General features: G+C 46.0%; 1 protein-coding gene across 1 annotated transcript; it reads right to left on the bottom strand.

Annotated features, from left to right (window-relative positions):
• Positions 1–1,087: 1,087 nt before the first annotated feature.
• Positions 1,088–9,651, bottom strand: LOC310662713 (uncharacterized protein). The gene is made up of 2 exons (XM_083409741.1): positions 9,319–9,651; positions 1,088–2,805 (listed from the first exon to the last, which is right to left on the bottom strand). The coding sequence occupies exon 2, from the start codon at positions 2,803–2,805 to the stop codon at positions 1,591–1,593; it is 1,215 nt and encodes a 404-aa protein (XP_083265867.1). The 5' UTR covers positions 9,319–9,651; the 3' UTR covers positions 1,088–1,590.
• Between the last annotated feature and the right edge of the window lie 5,499 nt (positions 9,652–15,150).

Raw genomic sequence — 15,150 nt, forward strand, 5'->3', positions numbered from 1 at the left:
TGTGCTAAACTGGCGCGGCGTGAAGGCCTTGCCGCATGGGGACTGACGTCCGCGACATGACACAGCTTCTGATTGGCTGCAGGAAGCTCCTGCAGCCAATCAGAAGTCGCGGACACCTCTGGGTGGGCGGCGATGCTGGTGCTGCCTCCACACCTCTGCCACTTCGTCCCGCTCAGCTCCTCCAGCTCAGCCGCTTCCTCCTATTCGCCCATCTCAGCGGGAAGGAAAGGCTGGCACCCAGAGGCGGCTGAGCGGGAAGAGCTGAGCGGGCAGCAGCGGTGGCAGCATGGAGGCTTCCTTTGCTGCCCAGGCCAGAGGCTTGCCGAGACAGAGGACGATGCCAACGCTGCCGAAGGCAAGGTGGTGTTGGCAGCTGCGGCGTCAGTGTGGGGAGTCCTTTAGGGAGAGGGGGTCTTTTCAGTTGGTGCTTTTGGGAGAGGGTGGGTCCGGGCCCCCACAAGGTCTGAGGGACAGTGGACCGGCCCCTTCCTGAAAAAGTTTGCTGACCTCTGCTAAAGTGCATGCAGTAGCTGGACTTGCGAACTTATGTGAAGTGGGCGGCAAACTTCTGTAGAAATATTAGCTGGATGTTGGGAAAACAAGCCTTCTCTGTAGTCCGATGTTCTTGGTAAGGTAGCCAGGTGAAAAAGAGAGCCCGGCTCCTGCACCATTAATAGTGAAATGGCAATTTCTCCCTCTTTTTCACAATTGTCAAAGGTCTAGGCATTCTGTCCCATTTTTCTCCTGGCTCCTAGATGTTGACCATGTTCTTATTGGCTGATTTTATTTTATCCTTATTTTGTTTCTTTTTGTCTGTTTTTTTAAAGATAGATAGATGATGGATGATAGATAGATAGATAGATAGATAGATAGAAAGACAGACAGACAGATAGAATTTATTATTGTAGCTTATGCTGCTTCTCTCTGTCTCTGTCTCTCTCTTTTCTAGTAAGTCACTCTCATGCCATCTTCAGAAAAGTAGCATTTATTTGCGCATAAATAAATAAATAAATATTCTAAGAAAATAACTTCTGGGCTCGTTGAGTGAGTTACCCGTTAGTGACTAAATAATTAGGTGTATTTAAAAAAAAAAAAAAGGTATAAGATTATTCTAATCCAAGAGAGGGATTTTACCATTTTCAATCGTCCAATTGTCTAAAGTGTGTGGAGAAAATTCAGAGCACCCTAGACCTGGAGTGCGGGGCTTGCACCACATTTTCATGTGTCATTTTGATCTCGACTCATTTTGTCGCTATGCGCACGGTAGCATTTGAAATACGCGATTCTTTAAAAAATAAAAAGAAAGGCTGGCGTGCTGTCAAGACACGGTGCAGGCAAAATCCAGAATGATGGTGGCCCACGCCCTGCTGCGGCCTGGAGTGAAGCCCAAATAGCACCCCACTCAACCACATGAGGGCCAACCACTTAAAATGCATTGCTGCCCCAGTCTTCCCTTCCTCAGTTCCTCCTCTTGCGCCTTTATGATGCCCCTTGAGGCAGGCCGCATTTCCCCCGGTTGCGTGGCAAGGCCAGCCCTGTGGCAATCCTTTAAGGTAGCTCTCCACTTCCTCCCCATCACTCGCTCCCACCCTACACCCTTCTCTTGCCCCACATCTCATACTTCGCCATATATTTTACCCCCTTCCCTCCTCCTGGGCTACCTCGGCCCCTTTTGGGCCCAAGCCTCACTGGCTCTTTCATTTGCATCATCCCAACAGTCCAGTTCTTCTTTTCTGGCCCCAGTTCTATGTCTCCCCTTAGCAATTTCCCCTCCGAATCCTCCTTGGTGGGCATGGAGCTCCGGCTATGCCCCGCCTCACTACCCTGGAAGTAGCAGGGGCAGTGCCTATTCTCCTGACAGCCGCAGGCCGCGTTTTTGCCGCCGCTGTTGCCTTGGCGGCAGCAGCAGTTCGCTCCCTCAGCCTGGCACCTGCATCCCTCTGGTCCTGCTGCACTACGGTCACTGCGGTAGCCATATGCCCCTTCCCATCCCAGGCCATCGCCCTGGGCATTGCGACATCCTGCTCCGTTACGGAGACAGCCACGTTCCCCAGCCTCTCCGTCACTGTTGCCGCAGTGACCGGCCGCGGGCTTCCTTGTGCCGCCGCCACAAAAACCACAGGCCTGCCCACCATGCGAGGCCAGATAGCCAATGCAGACGCAGACGTTGGCTGCCGCGCAAAAGGCCAGAACCCACAAAATGGCCTGCTTGTCGGCTCGTCCGTTGAGAGCGCACTGGGCCGTTTCGGGGCATGCTGGGTTGTTCGGACGGCATGTGACGATTCCTCGGGTCATAATTGGTAACTGGAGGCCAATGAGGGTCCACATGAAGCTCAGCTCTATGGCCAAAATCAAGACTATGGTGAAGATGTAGATCCCGTATCTCCAGCCGCCAAATTTAGGTTTGCCAACTGTTTCGCAGCACCCGGTTTCCCCAGGCTTTGGTTCTGCTTCCCCAGGCTTCCCGGATTTGTCCGTCGTCGAAACGTACACAAACTTCATGAGCGCCACAGTGAAGATGATGGCGATGAAGTGGAAGGTCCAGAGGGCCGAGACGGGGATGGGGAACAGCTGGTTATAGCAGAGGACCGAACAGAACGTCTTTGCATCGCCCGTATCTTTGGGCCACTGGCAAATCATATCGGTCTTGAGGGAGTCCCAGGGCCCAAAGGCAAAAAAGAGAGTAACCATGCGGAGGCCGATGAGGAAGTACCACGGATTGATGCCCTGGCATAACTTCTCTGCAGACAATACCCCAATCGTTGGCTGGAAGAGCCGGGAAATTCCCCCGATAACGGCCGCCATCTGCGAAGGCAGGAAGTACCGGTAAGTCAGGATAAAGAGGAAGTTATTTGAACCTAAAGAGGAGGCTGCAAGACTCCACTTCCCTTTCTCTTGTATTCTCTTATTCCTCCTATCTCTTTTTTGCAGCCATTCTTCCTTTGTTGGGACTTCTGCCTCTTAGCATTTTTGGTGAGTAACATTCTTGCCATTCTAGTAGCATACGTTAATAAGTTTCTATACAGTTTAGGTAGTTCTGTCCTAATAATTCCCAAAAGAAAAGCTTCTGGGTTTTTTTTTTACAAACGTTATTTTAAACATCCTTTTCAATTCATTATATATCATTTCCCAGTACAGTGGTACCTCGGGTTAAGTACTTAATTCGTTCTGGAGGTCTGTTCTTAACCTGAAACTGTTCTTAACCTGAAGCACCACTTTAGCTAATGGGGCCTCCTGCTACTGCCACGCCGCCGGAGCACGATTTCTGTTCTCATCCTGAAGCAAAGTTCTTAAACTGAGGTACTATTTCTGGGTTAGCAGAGTCTGTAACCTGAAGCGTATGTAACCCGAGGTACCACTGTAAGCTTTAAGCTTACTACAGGACCACCACATATGATAAAAAGAACCTTCTTTCTCTTTACAATTCCAACACTTACTTGATTTAGATTCATACATTTTTGCGAGTTTACTCTGTGTTAGATACTATCGATGTATCATTTTCGTATAATTTTCTCTTAGACAATAACATGCTGTAAATTTTATATCCATATTCCACAATCGTTCCCATGCTTCCATGTCTATATGATGACCAATATCTATTGCCCAATGTATCATTGAGGATTTTACTTGCTCCTCGTTTGTCTCCCATTCCAATAATATTTTATACATTTTACACAGCACTTTCACATTACATTCCAACAGGTCTCTCTCCAGTTGTTGTTCCCCAGATATTTGTTCCCCAAACAAACTTATTTTGAACTTATTTTTAAATTCTAAACCTTTGGGATTCTTTCCTGGAATCCTGGGTAATCTCCCTCCCATTTCCACATTCTTTCTGCCTTACTTTGTTTCCCCTTACTCACATCCTCTTTCCCAATCTATTTTCCATAAATATATATATATATATATATATATATATATATATATATATTGATAAGGTTTCTTACCCGCCCTTCACCATAAGGTCCCAGGGCCGGTTACACAATAATAAAATGCAGAATTATAAAAACTAATAATGCCATTACAATTAAATATGGTGGTGTGAGATTTAAAATTGACCCAATAAAAAATAAAATAATAATAATAATAATAATAATAATAATAATAATAATAATAATAATAATAATAATTTATTACTTATACCCTGCCCATCTGGCAGGGCCTCCCCAGCCACTCTGGGCAGCTCCCAACAGAATATTAAAAACACAATAAAACATCAAACACTAAAAACTTCCCTAAACAGGGCTGCCTTCAGATGTCTTCTCAAAGTCAGATAGTTGTTTATTTCCTTGACATCTGAAGGGAGGGCGTTCCACAGGGAGGGTGCCACTACTGAGAAGGCCTTCTGCCTGGTTCCCTGTAACCTCATTTCTTGCAGGGAGGTTACCAGCAGAAGACCCTTGGAGGAGGACCTCAGGCTGAATGATGGGGGTGGAGACGCTCTTCAGGTATATAGTTAAGAGGTATATAGTTAACAAGTATATAGTTAAACATCTAACACATGTTTAAACAAAGCACCTTTGCCTGCGTGTGTGCTTTGTTCCAAGGCCAAGTTGTGTGTTAGATGTATTAGATGTTGACACTGATAATACTTTACAACTCAGTTAAAATTTGTACAGGCAGCTACTGCACTGTAGTGGTTTGGCTGCATCCCTGCACTATACCTTCAAAGCAGAATTTTACCTCTCAGAAGATTCTGGGTGCTGAAGTCTGATAAGGGTTTATGGGAATTTTAACTCTGTGAGGGGTACAGAATTCCAGCTTGTGAAGGAAAACTGACAGAGGCTTCAAGAAAACGGATGGGATCTAGTAGAGAAAAATAAATTTGGCAGTTTTCCAAACCGTGCCAAAGTTGAAGTTACTGTTAATTAACTTAAACAGGCATCTAATTACTAAATATATTAACACATGAGATATGTTATCTCTCTTCTAAAAGCATAACATGTGTCCAACTCCACCCTTATCTGACTTCTCTTTCAGATGTTAAGCTTCTTGAGGGCAGATGCCTGTTTCTTTTCGTAAAACTCTGAAAGATGTCCTACATAGATGGTATGGTGCAAGTAATAAGCCTAAAAATTATTAAATTCTATGGGAAGGAACTGGGACAAACTTTAAAAGACACACATGGCAACACATTTATGCTACGTAAATTGCATGTTGTGGTGGTATGTTGATCAGAAGATATGTTGCATATAAAATGCAGGCAAGATTCTCTCAATACTAAAAACCTAAAAGAAGAGAATAAAGTTTACAAATACAGATATTTATTTTCATTTGTTTGGCTGGGGGGGGTATGAGTTTCTGTGACTTATGTAACATGCTAAACCTATTTAAGTTCCATTGTTCTAAGCTTGGCCACCTCATGAGAAGAGAAGACTCCCTGGAAAAGACCCTGATGCTGGGAAAGATTGAGGGCACAAGGAGAAGGGGACGACAGAGGACGAGATGGTTGGATAGTGTTCTCGAAGCTACAAACATGAGTCTGACCAAACTGCGGGTGGCAGTGGAAGACAGGAGTGCCTGGCGTGCTCTGGTCCATGGGGTCACGAAGAGTCGGACACGACTGAACGACTAAACAACAACAACGTTCTAAGCTCATTTGCTTTTGTTCCTAACATAAAAAAATCTTGTTAGTTCGCCATTGGTGCAATAAAGGGCCATTAATCTATTGTCTAGTTTCTTGGAGATTTTTAATGTTAGAGAAAGAAATAGAGAGATTCTGAGTCATCCTGTATGTCAAGCTTCTGGTTGCTTTATTCACATGTAAAATGCCATTTTGGAAAAATAATGAAACTTGGGGAAATTATGTTTAAAATGACATAAAACATGTTAACTATGTGTGAAAATGAAAAATGGATCTGTCAGTTGACATTTTCCACACCACTGCATTTCAGTTACTTTCAGGTGAACATGCGTAGGCTCAGGCTGTGCGTATCTAATCAGAACCAAAATATAACCTTTAAATGCACAGGCTTAATTGAACATCTGAGTTATAAAAACCTGTAATAAAGTAAAAGGTTGACAAACTACACATGTTAAAAATTTAAATGCGAACTTAATTCATTCTGGAGGTCCGTTCTTAACCTGAAACGGTTCTTAACCTAACTTTAGCTAATGGGGCCTCCTGCTGCTGCCACGCAATTTCTGTTCTCATCCTGAGGTAAAGTTTGTAACCTGAGGTACTACTTCTGGGTTAGCGGAGTCTGTAACCCGAAGTGTTTGTAACCTGAGGTGTTTGTAACCTGAGGTACCACTGTATTGCAATAAATTAACAGCTCCATAGATACAATTGGATGTCCATCTGGAAACTGATTTCCCCCCTCTGAATTTATAGTCATACGCCCCTTCGTAGTTTAGGTCGGGGTCAGCAAACTTTATCAGCCGTGGGCTGGCCCACCGTCCCTCAGACCTTGTGGGGGACCAGACCATATTTTGAAAAAAAATAATGAACGAATTCCTATGCCCCCAAAATAACCCAGAGATGCATTTTAAATAAAAGCACACATTCTACTCATGTAAAAACATGCTGATTCCCGGACTATCCACAGGCCAGATTTAGAAGGCAATTGGGCCGGATCCGGCCCCCGGGCCTTAGTTTGCCTACCCATGGTTTAGGAACTATTTATTTCCTGGCACAAGACCATTTTTGCTTGGAGTTGCAAGTGCATCAACACTGCAGACCAGGGTACCATTGGAGCGTCAGTGTTATGATGCTCATAGCAAACACAGGTGCCCTCTGTCATTTCTCCGGTTGACAGTTTTCCAGCTGTCATTTCTGCCTTCAAATCATTGGCCATATGCAGCAGGGAAGCTGCGATGAAGGCCGATCCAATAGGGCAAAGGGACACCAACTTGAATCTGCCCTCAGCCAGCCCCCAACCTGCCTGCCTTCTTACTTAACAATCAATCTGGGGCATAACTCTTGTCTGTCATCGGCTCTGGCTGTACCTACTGCTGGCAGCCTTCCACCCTTCCCGTCCCCAAAAGTACAAGCCGCTAATGCAGCAAAAGAGTTATCTGTGGCGCTCCAGTTGTTGTTTGACTCCAGCATCCATCCATCTTTCCCAGTATGGCCGACAGCCAAGGATCATGGGAGTTGGAGTCCAACAACACCTGGAGGGTACAGGTAGGATTAATGTAAACTGGAGCACAAAGTTCTGTAAGGGGTGGGGGCACCCTCTAACTCTCCCTCTGCCCTGTTCGTTTTGCCATGCCTATTTATTTATTTACTTACTTACATTGTTACATTTTTAACCCACCTTTCCCCCCAGGAGCTCAAGGAGGCAAACATGGTCCCCACCCCAACCTCCGTCCTCCATTTTGTCCTCACAGCATCCCTGCGAACCAGTTTAGGCTGGGTGACAGTGTCTTGCCCGAGGCTGCACATCTGAGCTTTCTGGCTGAACTCCCTGGACTCCTCTCAGCCCTAGTCCGATATTCTATGCACTACACCGCAGCACGTGAATGGGCTGGGGATTATTTATTAACGTTCTTTCATAAAATGCATGTACCGCCTGCCTAAGCAAAAAAATTATATTAGCAGTGCCGAAAAGACTACGTTGACATCAATAGGCAGGGAGTTCCGAAGTGCAATGGGAATATTTCCCCCTCCTTTCGGAAGAGTACTGAGTTATCCGTAGCTTCAGAGCTTTCTGCATTGAGTTTGCCTGAAAATACTATGAACTAGTGGCGTAGCGTGGGGGGTGCAGGGGGGACCGGCCACACCGGGCGCAACATCTGGGGGGGGCGCGCTCGCACTCGCAGCTCTCTGCCCCTACCTGGCTCACTCACTCTCTCTCACTGCAGTGCTTGCTGTGCGAATCCGATCCGAGCCGCCGGGTCGCCGCCCACTGTGGAGGGGAGGGTGCCAGGCGTGCGGTGCGGTGCGGAGAGAGAGCGAGGGACTATCTGGGGGAGGGACAGTGCAGCGGGAGGGGGGCAAATTACTTTCCTTGCCCCGGGTGCTGACAACCCACGCTACGCCACTGCTATGAACTGATACCATCATGAAAATCAAGGGGCACAGAAAGGCAGGTGAAATGTAAGAACGTTAGCCCTTGCTGATCAGACCAAAAGGTCCATTTAGTCCAAACATCCCATTACTCACAGATGCCTCTCAGAAGCCCACAAACAGACATGAAGGCGATAGCCCACTCCCGGCAAACTTGTGGAATTTGAAGGAAGGCTGCCTGCTTCTGAACTTGGAAGTTTCAAGTCAGGACTTCTCCACACCTGTTTCCCTGCTGCTTTCCCCTGGGGAAACCTGATCTTTAGCCCTGAATTGGAGCAATTGGATTTTCCGCAGATTGCTGTTTGTTCTGATTTAGCATTAAAGAGCAGGTTTTCCAGGGGAAAGTGGCAGGGAAAAGGCAAAACCGCTTGGACCCCTACCTAGGAAGCAGAGAGCCGCTTGGACCCATGCTTTCTAGGACAAGTGGAAGTGTCCTAGACGGGCCCAAAACACCGTGATTCATAACCACTGATAGCCCTGAATCCATCTAACTGGCATTTAAAACTGACTAAGCCAGTGCAGTGACCATCACTGCCCCATCTCCCAGCAGAGAGCTCTGCAAATCAGCCTTGAGTTTTGCGAAGAAAAAGGACTGACTCCCTGTTGCCCACCCAGATTTTATGCGGACCTCCAATGAAGCTGAATGTTGGAAGATCTGGGACAGGAAAAAAGAAAGGACTTCTTCAGAATTAATCTTTGGGATTTGCTCTCACAAGAGGCAGCGGTAGTCACCAACTTGGACAGCTTCGAAAGAGGGCTAAGCAAAGCCGTAGAGGACAATGGCTACTAGCCACAATGGCTATGCTGTGCCTCTTCGGGTTGGGGGCAGTGTATGCTTTTGAATGCAAGTTTCTAGAAACAGCAGGAAGGGAGAGTCGCCGGTGCACCCGGGTCTTTCTCATGGGCATCTCACTGGCCCCCTGAGAGAGCAGGATGTTGGCTTAGATGGGCCACTGGCCTGATTTAGCAAGCTCTTCTTATGTTTTGTGCTCTAGTTTTATAAGAGAAGAAGGAGACAAGCCTCTTGCCATCTACTCTCTTCCTCCCCATCCATAAAATTATTAGCCTCTCTCCTGTCTCTCCTCTTAGTCATTCAGATTCCTCAGTGTGAGGCCTCCAGGACTACAGCAAACACATCATCAGCTACCATGGCTGCTGGAGATCAGTCAGAGCCAAAGTGTAAACAATCAGGTTGGCACCATGTTGGGGAAAGTTCTAAGATCAAAAAGGACATCTCCTCCCTCCCTCACATTGTTCCGGATGTTCAGCGAGTTTCCTCCCTCCCAGGTAGAGGATTGCCTTGGTACCTTTTTTGCTCAAAGATCCTTCTCCTTCCCGATGGTTGCGCTCCTTCGCTCCTCTCCTCCCTCTGAAGCACTTAATCTCCCTATGAAATATGGCTCCACCCTGTCACCCTTAACTCTGCCCAAGGAGGTAGCCAATCTAACTAAATTAAACTTTGAACTGGAAGAACCTGCTGCCAGGATAAGAACTCCCACACAGTCCCAGCCCAGATGATCACAGCGTTCATAGGCTCCCAGTGGGGAAACCCCTAAACCTGCTGCGCAGGCTTGTCCCTTGAAGAGGACCCAGGTGTCCTGTGGCTTGCAGCCCTCCTGGCAGAGGTCCTCTACCCTTAAAACAGCTGCATGGCAACTCTATTGAGGGTTCAGAGTCACGGTGCCAGTTGGCCTTAGGGAATTGCAAGAGTTCCAAATTACTATGGTAACTAGGGCAATCGTAGTGGAGGCCTTCTTCCACTGGAGCAGACCTGCGCATTAATGGGAGACACCAATGTATTACTTTATTTGACAGTGACGTTTTATGGATGCTAGAATAGTCTCTTAACTGCTGTTCTTGCCCTTCGGACTAGAATTAATGACTTTGGGAGGGTAGCAGGTCTGGTAGTTAACAATGATAAATCAGAGTTCATATGTCCTTGCCTGCCCAAAAGCAAATCCAAAAGATGTCTGCTGAAATTCAGCAGTTTAAAACATTTTGGGATCCATCCCACAAAAGTGATTAAACAACTTCATAAGAGGGATAATATGGGTTTGTAAACTGAAGTGCAAAAGGACCCGTCCCAAAGGAAGAAACAAAAACCTTCTTGGGTCGATAGGAATGCCGTATTTAAAATGACACTGCTTCCCAATTTCTCGTTATTTAAAGGCTCCTGATAGAGATTCTAACCATGAATTTCAAAGATGGGAGAAAATAGACTCTTTTACTGGAGGAGAGGGAAATAGTTTGCATAAGTGAAGCTGCTCTATATAGAAGTAGCAGGAACTGCGGGTTCAGGGTACCTAGCTTGAGATTATACACTGATGCCTTTCAGATCCAGCAATTGTTCAAAGTTATCAAAAATTGACTGGAAATTCATTGAGTTAGCACAGAACTTAGCCCACATTATCCTACCATTAGGGCAATCCCTTTTTTTTACCCTCAGTGAGAAAAGATCTCCAAGGGATTCAGAATCGGTTCCTTCATTCAGCCCTCAAAGTGTGGGGCACTTGGGCACACAGTCTAGTACCTGTATTATCTCCATGTTTTTCCCATTTCTAGATCATCCACAATTTTGTGACCCCTGTCAGTACAAGCAATATAAGGAGTGGGGAGAGAAATACTTAAGATACAATACAGTGGTATTTTAGTTTACAAACAGCCTTGTTAACGAACTATTCGGTTTACGAACTCTGCAAAATCGAAAGTAGTGTTCCAGTTTGCGAACTTTACCTCAGTCTACAAACGGAAGCCGAATGGTGGAAGGGCACTGGCAGCTGGAGGCCTCATTAGGGAAAGCGCACCTCAGTTTAAGAACGGATTTGGTTTAAGAACGGACCTGGTTTAAGAACGAAGTTCAGGAACAGATTAAGTTCGTAAACCGAGGTACCACTGTACAAGATTTGTTTCACAGAGGTAAGCATCTCTCAGCAGTTAGATAATTTGCTGGAACCTTTGTGAGCCTCATAGCCTAGAAGACCCCTCACTATTAGAGAAATTGTGTCAGCACCACCCGAGGCAGGCGAAGGGCGAGGTGACCACTGTTCGCCAAATCCTTCTTGATCAGTAGCAACCGGATTTGGAGAGGGAGGGGCATTGAGCAATTTGGGAGGCGGATATCGGGAGAGAAATTTCTGAGGGAGACTGGAAATTACTCTGGCAGGTGTCATCCTTCAAATGGGTTTCAGCTCTCGTGAAGGGATAATCACTCGAGTTGATTCATGGGTGATTCTTGATTCATTCCTGTGTGCTTGCACCCTATCTACAGCTCAATGTCCATTCCCTGTACAGGTGGTTATAAATCCTAGATTGGCACTTCTTTAATTGTTTTGAGGAGTAAATTTTTTTGCATCCATCTGTCTCTGGAGACAATGGAAGAATGTGCCTTTGGGAGTAAAGATACATTATTTAAACTTTTAAAGCTACACATTTTGATGGCTCCTTGAATGAAGATTGCATTTCTGTGGAAGAGCAGAACTGGTATGCAGTTTGCAGAATTGGTATGGCAGAGTGCGGACAAAGGACCTCGCGGACGATAACTCAACTCTGTAGAGTCATTAGGGGTGAAATTGAATGAGACAAATTCCATGGCAACTGGTTCCCTTTTATTTCTTTTATCAATTCTTACCCCAGATGCAGTGGTGGAGGGAGGGGGTGCGGGGTGCGTGGTTCACCCCAGGTGTCATCACTGGGGGGAGGGTGACAAAATGAGTTTGTTTGTTTTTTATAAAACAATTGGGCTCACGAAACTTTTTAGGAGTGACGTGGTGGCTTAGGTGCCTGCAGGTTCCGCCCTGCCTGAAATGGCAGCGTGGGACTTGCATCTGCCTACTGCCTCTCCCTCAGCCACCCTACAACTGAGGGGGAGGTGGCGGAGAGGCTTGCCCCGCCCCCATGGCCGGATCGTCCCCCCCCCCCCGGTTGCAGGACACGCCCCTGCACCAGGCACCCCAGCAGCTAGCTACGCCGTTGGCCAGATGAACCCCAACCATCTACTATTCTTTTTAATTTTGGGAGGGGCCTCCTGGTGTTTTAAGTCTAGGCGTCCTCCCTCTAGAATACTTTGGTCAACATAATTACTGTATTTTTCACTCCATAAGACGCACTTTTTCCCTCCTAAAAAGTAAGGGGAAATGTATGTGAGTCTTATGGAGTGAATGCAGGGGGGAGGCTCTTGAGGGCTTTTCCCCAGGAGGGAGAAGGGACTGACGTGGCCAGTCAGTCCCTTCTCCCTCCTCGGAGAAAAGCCCGCAGGAGCCGCGCACTCCTTAAAGGGTGTGTGGCTCCTGTGGGCTTTTGCGGGAGGAGGGGGAATTGCCGGGAGAAACTGCATGCGGCTATGGCAGAAGGCAAGACAGCCTGCGGGATGGATCCTGCTCGCTGTCTTGGCTTCTTTGCTCTTTGGGGCTGGGGGGGGGAATAATATTTTTTTTAATTGATTTTCCCCTCTAAAAACGAGGTGCATCTTATGGTCCAGTGCGCCTTATGGAGCGAAAAATACGGTACTTTTCAAATATGGATTGTCTTTGTTTTTGTCCATAGCAGTGTATACACATAAGTCCTGTGGTTTTGCCTGCTTCTTTACTAAGTGGAAGCACATTCCTTGCTTCTTTGCTTTCCTTTTGTATGTCATCGGTGGTGTGATTTGTATCGTGTGTAAAAATAATAATGTACCATTGTTGTTTGCTTTGATGGTATTATAAAATTTAATTAGACAAAACTCAAAGCCACTCCCATGGAAGAATGCGATCCTCCGGGAAGTTTGTAAAAGAGGAGGAGGAGACGTGAGGCAGGAAATGCATGACGAGATAAAAGGGAATCTGCTGATTCAATGACATGAAGTAATATTACAATTAAGATTTGGGCACAAATGACCAAAGAGCGTATGGAATCTTGGGAAACAGGTGATCTTTCAACAGCCAGAATATTACTAATCCTAAAAATAAAAAAAGACACTAATATAGTTCATATAGTCATATAGTTCAAAGTTCATTTTAACGAAGTAAGTATACCTGACATTAGAACACTTAATATTGAGACCCTGCCATGGAGCAGATGGGCTTTAACCCTGATCTGGAGCCTGCCATTTGCTTTGTCAAAAAGGATCCATTTAAACCATCTGGATCATGATTCCAATGGGACAGAGAGGTTTTTTTAGTATTTTTATTTTATAAAAGCCATCTAATATATTGTTATAAGTGCCAGACTCTCCTAAATTCCTGGGTCCTGCGGGTGTTAGAAATTAATTAAAGCTTGGGATGCTAAACTGTGTCCTAGACACTTCTAATCCCCGAAATTAGCAAGTGTTTGAAATTCATTAAGGCTTGGGGTGCTAAGCTGCGCCCCATTCAGCACCCAATCATATGCACCCCACACACCCATTTCCGGCCTATGTCAGGGGCGTGTGTATGTGCACGCACACACTCACTCACACACACGCAGTCATGACAAATAAGACTCCCTCTGTCATCTACACACCTCTCCTCTTCCAGCTGTTAAAGGCCATCTACCTCCTGCCCCATGTTGGGGTTCCAACCCAGTATGGAGGGCCCATCACTTGCAATGTCTTGTCCCCCCCCCCTGCAGCCACATGGAATTTGAAGAGCAGTGAGAGGGACCAAGGAGGGAAGACCCTTGGGAAGGCTCCAAAGGCCACATCCAGCCCCAAGGTCAGGATGCGCCCTATTCCCTGAATTAAGAGGATGCTTGGTTGCAAGAAATAAATCCCCCAGATTTCACAGCCTACAATTCTGTATCCGAATTCTGGAAATGGTGGGAGATACCTCAAAAAATCTATAATTCCCAACCCTACACTTCCCATTATTCTTTTGGGAAATCCATGCGCTTTCAACACATATTGCATGGAGTACGCAGCCTCCGTCTTGTGGTTCCCAGTCTGGCCAGTATAATAACCAGTTACCAACCCATAACCCAGAGCAGGTACAGTCGTACCTTGGGAGTCGAATGGAATCAGTTCCAGAAGTCCATTCGACTTCCAAAACGTTCAGAAACCAAAGTGCGGCTTCTGATTGGCTGCAGGAAGCTCCTGCAGCCAATCGGATGCCGCGGAAGCCCCGCCAGATGTTCAGCTGCCAAAAGATCATTTGAAAACCAGAACAGTCACTTCCAGGTTTGCGGCATCTGGGAGCCAAAACATTCGAGAACTAAGCTGTTTGAAAACCAAGGTATTACTGTACTTGATGCATTGTGACTTTCAGTTACCGTATTTTTATTGATCATAGTTTAAGTAATTATTTATTGTAATTGTTAAGAGTGAATTTCTGTTTAATTATTATTTGCTGGTGTTCTGAGATTTGATTTTATTGTGTACTATTATATTTAATACTACTTTATTTGATATAAGTCATTCCATTTTAAAGCTATGTTTTATTAGGACGTTTTGCATTGGATCAGATTGTTACATGATGTGTGCTCTTTGTTGTATATTTTGTTGCTGTAAATCGCCTTGTGTATAGTAATATAGAAAGGCAGTATACAAATCTGAAATGAAGTGAAGTGAAGCGAAGTGAAGAAACCTGCTCCCCCCGAGTTGCAATATCAGCCCTGAGTTCAAAGCACACTCCTTGTACAGACCTTCCAAGTGTCCTGATTTTCCAGGGACAGTCCTGGAATTACAGAGATCTCACTCAAAACGGATGCAATGTAGCTGAAAATCGGTGCCAATGGTAGCACCAATTCTCTGCCGCTGCCAGAGGTGGTGGGGCAGGCGGGGCACTTGCGGGAGTGCTGCCTGAGGGCTTCTGCCACCTGAGGCAGTGGCCCCACTCTGCCTAAAGACTGGGCTGGCTCTGCTGTTTGGTCCAAATGTGGGTTTCCCTGGGGAAAGCGGCGGAGAAAGCGGAAGTGAGGACAAACGTCAGCTAATAGGACCTCAGCAGGAAATGGTTTTGAGGGAAATAAAATTCCCAACGCAGGCCCGTGGACTTGTTGCATAATTATTGGCACAGAAATAAGACACTGCACCTGATATCGCAGCAGTCATGTGCAACTAACAGTACCCAGTTTGTCCTTCAGCTCAGTAATTGGCACGGGATGGATGCCAGATCGATAGGAATCTTTAAAATAATGGTGACCTTGTTCCTTCCAACCTTTAAACTGTTAGACGTCATTGTTGTTAT

Source organism: Podarcis tiliguerta (assembly GCF_965153285.1).
Source record: "Podarcis tiliguerta genome assembly, chromosome: 13".
NCBI classification, from domain to species: domain Eukaryota; kingdom Metazoa; phylum Chordata; class Lepidosauria; order Squamata; family Lacertidae; genus Podarcis; species Podarcis tiliguerta.

What these genes read in the sequence shown, in the direction of transcription:
- LOC310662713 (XM_083409741.1), bottom strand. Translation starts at nt 2,805, where the DNA reads ATGGCGGCCGTTATCGGGGGAATTTCCCGGCTCTTCCAGCCAACGATT.